This window comes from Nematostella vectensis, chromosome 13, assembly GCF_932526225.1.
Source record: "Nematostella vectensis chromosome 13, jaNemVect1.1, whole genome shotgun sequence".
Taxonomy (NCBI): Eukaryota; Metazoa; Cnidaria; class Anthozoa; order Actiniaria; family Edwardsiidae; genus Nematostella; species Nematostella vectensis.
The window spans coordinates 5,836,273-5,845,573 of record NC_064046.1 but is presented as its reverse complement, the minus strand read 5'-3'; the positions used below and the strand labels follow the sequence as shown (position 1 = coordinate 5,845,573).

At 40.4% G+C, this 9,301-nt stretch overlaps 1 protein-coding gene and 1 long non-coding RNA gene across 2 annotated transcripts; both read right to left on the bottom strand.

The window, feature by feature from the left end:
• Positions 1-2,333: 2,333 nt before the first annotated feature.
• On the bottom strand, positions 2,334-2,786 carry LOC125558928. The gene is made up of 2 exons (XR_007306166.1): positions 2,641-2,786; positions 2,334-2,442 (listed from the first exon to the last, which is right to left on the bottom strand). It is a non-coding gene; the product is annotated as an uncharacterized LOC125558928 (long non-coding RNA).
• A 1,046-nt stretch (positions 2,787-3,832) lies between these two features.
• Positions 3,833-9,159, bottom strand: LOC125559098. The gene is made up of 6 exons (XM_048721050.1): positions 8,806-9,159; positions 8,344-8,451; positions 7,853-8,080; positions 7,511-7,613; positions 7,259-7,328; positions 3,833-4,004 (listed from the first exon to the last, which is right to left on the bottom strand). The coding sequence occupies exons 1-6, from the start codon at positions 8,905-8,907 to the stop codon at positions 3,833-3,835; spliced, it is 783 nt and encodes a 260-aa protein (XP_048577007.1). The 5' UTR covers positions 8,908-9,159.
• Between the last annotated feature and the right edge of the window lie 142 nt (positions 9,160-9,301).

Genomic DNA, 9,301 nt, shown 5'->3' with positions numbered 1-9,301 from the left:
CTACAACTGTATTTGTAACAATTAAAATCCACTCTATTGATGACTTGCGGATCACCAGGATTTTTTTCTTCAAAAATCATGAAATTCAAGGATAGTATTGTAAAAATAGACTTGAAATCCGTGGTATCATTGCACCCCTACATATCGAAATTAAATATTTATATATTCAGACCTTGTTCTCCCGTAATGTTTCAGGCTACAGACTGTATTTTAGACATGACTTCAACTTTCTGGTTCAGCACCCTCTACAAACTGCTTAAAGGAGAACTTCCTAACTCCTGGGAAGCATTCATGCATCTTCCTATTAAAATTTTCCTTCACTTCATCGGTCCCTAGTCTCTTGAGTTAACCTAATCAAATGTGTTGGTTTTGATATACCTACGACATAAACCATAAACATTTGTTTGTAACATTGTGACAGTAACAAGTCATGCTGTCACTAAAATTTGTTTGTTCAACAATTAAATGACATAATGACAAAACAGTGACAGATAATAAACCATTTGTCACTATAACAACTGGTGCCTACTTTAAAGAATAATTATTTATGTCATATCAGATGCAGGACACCGACAAATAATTTATACACATTTTATACAAAAAGATTATAATTTTAATGGGTTGAACCACAATATTTTGTTAATAATCTTCTCTATCAAACTTGCCGGATTTTTTTTCACATGTTTATGAAATGGGTTTGAGACCCATATGATAAATTTTATAAAAACTGATCATTATTATGTATGAAAAAAATTGAAATTAATGATATAAAGCTCTCATTGCAATAATATACACTTGTTTGATGACATTTGCACAGTTTTTGCTTGCAACTTTTGGATCGTATCATAGTAATTGCATTGCTTTGATTACAGCACCTCTGTAACTACGATACAGCATATATTGTCCCCTGGTGTTTAGGTGGACACCATCCTTCAGCAAACCTTTTGAGGGGGATTTAAACAAAAAGCAAACGAGAGATCATTGATCACTACCTGTAAATATTTATTAACGATGTCTGCTTGGCGCCTAAAATGAATGTTATCGGCTCTTGGGATTATCAAACAGACACCAACAACTTTAACATTGTACGTTTCCCTAAGTTCGCGGGTCAAATTCTCAATTTCTGACCCAATTGTCTCCGGCCGCTTGGTCCCAATGTCGTTCGTTCCTACTTTTAGAATAACGATGTCGGCTTTCATTTTTTCGAAGCCGTTGGTTTTGATTTTGCGTTTCAACCTCTGCACTGTTAAGCCGCCGATGCCATGCGTGACGACAGTTACCTCTGCTAGATCGTAGTCAAGAGTTCTCAATAACCATTGCCAATGGCTTCTTTTGTATGTTTCTATGACAAATTAAAAAAGAAAAACCTACAACCCGACTATGGAAAATTTCGCAAAGGTGAAACGGTTTTCTCTAACGGTTATTTTTTGTCAAGGATCTTTTAACGTGATTTGTCGTTTGGATTGTGTTCAGAATGTTTAAATAAATGATTGGAAAGCATTTCCTAAGGATTATTTTGATTGTCCCTTGATTGTACGTTGAGCCTGGTAAAGATTTGTTGTTTACCGTTAAGATGAACTCAACGTCAAATTCAGATTTGTAAGTTAACTTCAACCGGCACAATCTTCCCACAATCCAATCTTGTTCCTGATTATTCTTGGAATCAAATTCTTGAGAAATCCTTTAATTGTTCTTGAAAACTTCTTGAAAAAACGTTGTCGAAAGAGACAGTAAGTCTGTTTCGCTTCCTTGAAAGTTCAAGAGTGACAACGACAACAAACTGATCTGATTGTAACACGTGAGCATGATACGTCATAACGGCGAGGATTCGCCATACGTCAAAACTCCCCACAGGTGGTAGACTGAGCTGACCCATTTTGTAATTGAAGTTATTGTTTTACAAGCATAATGCAATAGTCCTATTTACAGTCCCCGCCGCCATCTTGTACGCGAACACGAAAACGAGGCGAGAGTTGTCTCGAAAACACAGACGCCATCTTGATTTCTAGCTGTGTTGCACGTTTCGCTAAGAACTCTTCAAAAGTCGATTTTGGGCCTTCTAGATAATTATATGGATGATTCAAACGAAGTTTCTCCAACTTTAAAAAGAAAAGGAAAGCAGTGTGCAGTTAAAGGCTGCTCAAATTCATTTTATGACCCGGAAACTGGCTTGCATTTCTTTAAGTTTCCTTCGACTCCTGCTTGGCGTCGCACTCGCTGGTACAATTTGATCGGCAGGCAACACAAACGAGATGGTTTTGAAGTTACAGTGAGGACGTCTACAACGTCAATAGGATCGTCATTTCTTTCAATGATTCTTCCACTGGCATTTCGGATGGTGATGGTGATTCAAGACAATCAACAAAACTCACATTGATTCGGTTGTAAGGGCCAGTCTCGCCTCAGCCTCTGCTACAGCAGCTTGTATGCGATCCTGGGTAACTGTAAAAAAAAAAAAAAAAAAAAAAAAACAAGTAAAATAATTAAAAATGTACATGAGTTATATATTTAAGCCAACCCTCACTACTTTCACTTCGTGACCGTTCTACGATATCCACGTTATCCATCGAGCTCAGAAAATCGACAGGGTTTAATAGATATTCTGAATTCAAGAATGTTTTTTAAATGTACTAGACTTACCATTGCTTAAGTCAATAGTGGCCCTTACTTCTGGGTCTCCAGCAAGGGTTGGGCACAACACTACCAAACAAAGGTCGGAAAAGGTGGCCTGGTAGTGTCCGCCCTGTTAATGAAATCGGTAAATTTTAGTATTTTGAGATTTTTGCGGTATTAAAAATACAAACATAAACTGGTAATAAGAACCTATTTTTAGCCTAGACAGGTTCTTAGGGGGAAGGTCAAAACGAATGTCATCTGGGGGGCCCATCTGTGGTGTAACCCCTACAAAAGAATTCAGGTGCTCGAAATCAGGAGAGGAGGGGATGTACAACTAGTCCACAGCAGAGGGCAACTTTTTTTACCTCGCGCGACCATGGTAAACAAAGTTGGATATTTGATAAAATGATTCCATTTATTCCTTTTATCTCATCCATTCTTGCTCCTAGTATACCCAAGTCATGAAAGACCATTAGTGTCGTTGGGTCTACAACGTCAATAGGATCGTCATTTCTTTCAATGATTCTTCCACTGGCATTTCGGATGGTGATATTCCTCTCGCGCAGGTTGGCAATGGCCACTTGATACAAGAGCTACAGATAAAACAATTCCAATTAGTTTGTGGTTGAACAATACTCTCCCTATATCGGTACAGTGGAGACAGAATGCTGTGGAGACATCTTTTTTCAATTTGAAAAATAATACATGTGCAATGATTTGGTTTATTGATTCTGATAACTCGTGTCCAAAATATTTAATTCATAATTGAAATTTTGAATCCATAACTAACTGTGGAATCTATATAAATTAATAAGTCTAAGAATGCGATTGAACTTGGTGTAATTGTTGTAATCACCTCGTTTGTATCGGAAGCAGTGAAACGTCTTTGGAAGGTTGTGTCCCTTCCATGGAGACGGACTCTAATGTTGCCTTCGCCTTCAGCACCGACGAGGTGTTGTAGGTCCTAAAATGTAGACAGAAATCATAAATAGTTTCAAATTTAAGGTTTAATCCTTACATATTCTTGGTCTGATGTTGGTGCCGAAAACAAATCGAGTTAAAATGCATCGACCTTCTACAAATGCTGCCAGGGAGCTTCTCCTATGACGTCATGCTGTAAAAACCGCTCGGCGAACTGACTTGCTTGATGCACAATTTCGTAATATATTTTTCTTGGATAAGAGAATAAGACAACATTCGCATGTAATTTTAGATGTCATTCTTTGCAAATAGGAGCGCGCGAGAAAAAAGAGCTCCCTGTGTGTCGATCTCCGTGACGTCCAGGGTCCTCGAGGATGCTTGTCCATGAACTGCTTACCCTCTCTTGATCCCTTCTTAACCCTTCTTCGTACTCTCTGTCTTGCTGGTCACGTCTATTTTGTCTGTCTCTGCAATAATGCAATGTTTTTTTTTGTAAACATAAAAACGACATTTGAAAAAATATATGAATGTTTAGTAAAACTGTTAAAAATTGTTCCAAGCTATTAGTCGGAGAACAGCTATGACTTGAACAGCCGTCGAATAAAAAAATTTGCAACTACTGGACATTTGATTTATTTTTGCTCTTTTTGATGGACTTCTTAATTGCTACACTTTGTGAACACCTTATTACATTTCCGACTTCTCCCAAATAAAGATTACAAAATATGTTTATGTAAGTTTAAGAACTTAGAACTTAGAACTATTTACTCCCTAATAGGTTTCACTAATTTCGGGAGGGACAGTCAGCACTGATGTTACAGTCTGCGAAGGTGACTGGGCACCTTAAGCTCACTTATCGCAGGTGCCAATGCCGACTTAAATGAAGGCAGGTCAGCAGCGTTCACTACCTCTGCAGGTAGAAGGTTCCAGGTGCGAATGGTTCTTGGAAAGAACGAGTAGTTAAAGGCCAATATATTGGCCTGTAACTGATGGTACGTCCGGGAGTGTCTTCTAGAGCTACGAATGTTCTTGGTGCGTCTCAAATCGTCTGGAGGTTGGCAGTGGATGAGATTGTTATGGAACTTGTAAAGTAGTGTGGACTGGTTGCTTAGCCTCCTGTCTTCAAGTGTGTCCCAGCCTAGAGTTTTAACTAACTGGGAGGTGCTTGTGGTTATCCGGTAATCACTGCAGACAAACCGAGCAGCGTTTTTTTGCACTTGCTCAAGACGGTTCACGTCGGAGTCGGTATAAGGGCTCCAGGCAGAAGACGCATATTCAAGCGATGGTCTCACCATTGCAAGGTATGCTCTCTCCTTTACCTCTTTCGAGCACGGTCTCAGGGTGCGTCTAAGTAGCCCAAGTGTCTTGCTGGCTTTAGAGGTGATCTTAGTGCAATGATCCCCCCAGCGGAGCGATTCATTGCATTTAATCCCGAGATAGTCGCACTGGGGTACCTGTGATAAGGCAGCGGACTCTGCGTAGTACGTACATTCAGATGGCTTGCGCTTGTTTGTAACACGGAGGAGATGACATTTTGTTACATTGTAGCTCATCTGCCAATCTGATGCCCAATTTATCAAGTTGTTCAAGTCAGCCTGTAGTGCATGATGGTCTTGTTCCGTGTTTATTTCACGATACACCACTGTGTCGTCGGCAAAAAGGCGAAGCCTGGAGTTTGATGACTCAGCAATGTCATTAATGAACAGTAGGAAGAGGGTAGGGCCTAATACGGAACCCTGCGGGACCCCGGAGGTGACGCGGCACGTGGCAGAGTGTGAGCCATTCACAGTTACAAATTGTGAACGGTTGTGTAGAAAAGCTGATATCCAAGTCAGAGTATTCCCTTTTATACCATAGCGGCTCAGTTTGTGGATAAGTTTTGGATAGGAAACTTTGTCAAAAGCCTTACTAAAGTCAAGCAGTAAGGCATCGACTTGACCGTGTTGGTTTAATACGGTAGCCCAATCATGGAAAGTTAAGACTAATTGTGTCTCACATGACAAACCTTGTCGAAAACCATGCTGGGCATTGGACAAGATATTGAATCTAGAAAGATGTTTGTTCAGGTGGCTCAGGACAATGTGTTCCATTGTCTTGCAACAAAGACAAGTCAAAGAGATTGGGCGATAGTTCGCGGGGTCGGCCTTGTTTGACTTCTTGTAGACGGGTACAACCATTGCTGTTAACCAGTCATTGGGTAGAGCACCGATGTTGTAGCTCTGCTGGAAAATGGCTGTTAACATCCCAGAGACCTCCTTCGATAACTCTTTTAGACAGCGTGGTGAGATGCCATCAGGTCCAGGTGACTTAGATGAATCAAGTTGTGCTAGTAGTTTCTCCACACCAGGCTGGAAAAATTCCATATCACTGATGTCTTCGATGTTGCTAACAGAGGGGGTACTGTTAGGAAGGATACCATTATCTTGGGTAAAAACACTCTGGAAGAAAGTGTTCAGTACTTCGGCCTTGTCACTATCGGAGATGTACAAGGAATCTCCGGAGCGCAGCGTTGGTATGCCTATGTTTTCACACCTTGCCTGTTTCACGTAGCTCCAAAACCTCTTTGGATTTTCGTGTAGACTCCCGCCAATAACTGAATCCAGATAGTTTCTATGGGATGCTTTAACTAGGTTTACCACCTTATTTCTTTGATGACGATAATGCACCCAAGCAGCAGAAAGTTTGTCACAGCTGCGCTTTGCCTTTTTGAAAAGACGGTCTCTCTTACGCATTTGACGCTTAATCGAGCGTGAGATCCACGGAAGAGAAGGTCTTGCACGGGTCATCTTCCAGGGGACGTGCCTGTCAATTGCGTCGATAAGGATATTCTTGAAGGAGGACCAGTTTACCTCGAGGTTATTGTGGGTGCACTGGTCAAGAAACTCTGTAGCCTGACTTAAGATGTCCTCGCGGAGAGCTTCCATATCAGCTTTATGGTACAAATACACTTTATGGGGAGGGCGGGTGGACTTTCTAGGCTTGACGTTGATGTCAAAGAGAACAATGTCATGGTCACTCATGCCCGCCTTAACCTGGACGTGTGAGACCAGGGAGGGGACAGAGGATAGAACAAGGTCCAGGGTCTTAAGGGACGCTGGTCTGGTGGGAACAGTAACATACTGCGTAAGGGCGTGGTCTCTGATCATGTCCAATAGCTTGTGCATTAGTGACGCGGTGGCGTGGGAAGTAACTTCAGGAAGATCGCATTTCCAGTTTATGTCTCCACAATTAAAATCACCGCTGACTACTATGTTGGGATGTGATTTCTTGTTTGAATGAAATAGCTTGAAAAGAGACTCAGACAGGTAATCAAGGCGAATGGAAGGAGAGTCGGGCGGCCTATAAAAGGAGCAGATGTGCAATGTTTTGGTTTTAGCAAGCTGTATTGACACCCACAGCGATTCGTCCTCTGAATTGGTTGTAAGGTCTTGGCGTTCAAAGGCTGAAATACCAGATTTGACCGCAATAAATACTCCACCTCCCCCTATATCGCGCCTCTCTTTCCTGAAGACAGTATATTCTGTCGGGAACGAGGAGTATGTTGGATCGTCAGGACTGAGTTTTGATTTTTGAGTTTTGATTAAGGAGGATGGAACTGGCTTTGCTCTAGAACTTCTGAGAAGTAAATTGTCCAATGGAGTTTCTGAGATGTCTGATTGATTTTACTATGACACTGCTTATGAAGATGGATGCATGATTCAAGACAATCAACAAAACTCACATTGATTCGGTTGTAAGGGCCAGTCTCGCCTCAGCCTCTGCTACAGCAGCTTGTATGCGATCCTGGGTAACTGTAAAAAAAAACAAGTAAAATAATTAAAAATGTACATGAGTTATATATTTAAGCCAACCCTCACTACTTTCACTTCGTGACCGTTCTACGATATCCACGTTATCCATCGAGCTCAGAAAATCGACAGGGTTTAATAGATATTCTGAATTCAAGAATGTTTTTTAAATTTACTAGACTTACCATTGCTTAAGTCAATAGTGGCCCTTACTTCTGGGTCTCCAGCAAGGGTTGGGCACAACACTACCAACCAAAGGTCGGAAAAGGTGGCCTGGTAGTGTCCGCCCTGTTAATGAAATGGTAAATTTTAGTGTTTTGAGATTTTTGCGGTATTAAGAATACAAACATAAACTGGTAATAAGAACCTATTTTTAGCCTAGACAGGTTCTTAGGGGGAAGGTCAAAACGAATGTCATCTGGGGGGCCCATCTGTGGTGTAACCCCCTACAAAAGAATTCAGGTGCTCGAAATCAGGAGAGGAGGGGATGTACAACTAGTCCACAGCAAAGGGCAACTTTTTTTTACCTCGCGCGACCATGGTAAACAAAGTTGGATATTTGATAAAATGATTCCATTTATTCCTTTTTTCTCATCCATTCTTGCTCCTAGTATACCCAAGTCATGAAAGACCATTAGTGTCGTTGCGTCTACAACGTCAATAGGATCGTCATTTCTTTCAATGATTCTTCCACTGGCATTTCGGATAGTGATATTCCTCTCGCGCAGGTTGGCAATGGCCACTTGATACAAGAGCTACAGATAAAACAATTCCAATTAGTTTGTGGTTGAACAATACTCTCCCTATATCGGTACAGTGGAGACAGAATGCTGTGGAGACATCTTTTTTCAATTTGAAAAATAATACATGTGCAATGATTTGGTTTATTGATTCTGATAACTCGTGTCCAAAATATTTAATTCATAATTGAAATTTTGAATCCATAACTAACTGTGGAATCTATATAAATTAATAAGTCTAAGAATGCGATTGAACTTGGTGTAATTGTTGTAATCACCTCGTTTGTATCGGAAGCAGTGAAACGTCTTTGGAAGGTTGTGTCCCTTCCACGGAGACGGACTCTAATGTTGCCTTCGCCTTCAGCACCGACGAGGTGTTGTAGGTCCTAAAATGTAGACAAAAATCATAAATAGTTTCAATTTTAACGTTTAATCCTGACATATTCTTGGTCTAATGTTGGTGCCGAAAACAAATCGAGTTAAAATGCATCGACCTTCTACAAATGCTGCCAGGGAGCTTCTCCTATGACGTCATGCCGTAAAAACCGCTCGGCGAACTGACTTGCTTGATGCACAATTTCGTAATATATTTTTCTTGGATAAGAGAATAAGACAACATTCGCATATAATTTTAGATGTCATTCTTTTCAAATAGGAGCGCGCGAGAAAAAAGAGCTCCCTGTGTGTCGATCTCCGTGACGTCCAGGGTCCCCGAGGATGCTTGTCCATGAACTGCTTACCCTCTCTTGATCTCTTCTTAACCCTTCTTCGTACTCTCTGTCTTGCTGGTCACGTCTATTTTTTCTGTCTCTGCAATAATGCAATGTTTTTTTTGTACACATAAAAACGACATTTAAAAAAATATATGAATGTTTAGTAAAACTGTTAAAAATTGTTCCAAGCTATTAAATGTCACGTACCTCTTCAATTTCTAACAAACGTTGTCTTTCCCTATCCTGTAAAAAAGCAAAATAAAAATTATTTATAATAAATAAACAGAAATGATGACTATGTGTATATCCCAATGTTAACATACCGGACGGTTCTACATTGAATATTGTTCGATATTCTTTTTAAATATTTCCCACGTTTAATTGGTCGATTCTGAGACTTTCTAGGTATTCCCTACCCTGCTCCTCTCGAACATTTCTTCGGTCTCTGTAATTAAAATGAAAGAGTTATCAAATTATAAAACACACTTATGAGAATAAAAGAAAGACAATGCGAAAGGGTCCT

What these genes read in the sequence shown, in the direction of transcription:
- LOC125559098 (XM_048721050.1), bottom strand. Translation starts at nt 8,907, where the DNA reads ATGTGTACAAAAAAAACATTGCATTATTGCAGAGACAGAAAAAATAGA. An exon ending in CTGCTTCCGATACAAACGAG is followed by an intron (nt 8,081 to 8,343) that starts GTGATTACAACA and finishes TTTTATCTGTAG; the next exon opens with CTCTTGTATCAAGTGGCCAT. An exon ending in GTTTACCATGGTCGCGCGAG is followed by an intron (nt 7,614 to 7,852) that starts GTAAAAAAAAGT and finishes TTTCATTAACAG; the next exon opens with GGCGGACACTACCAGGCCAC.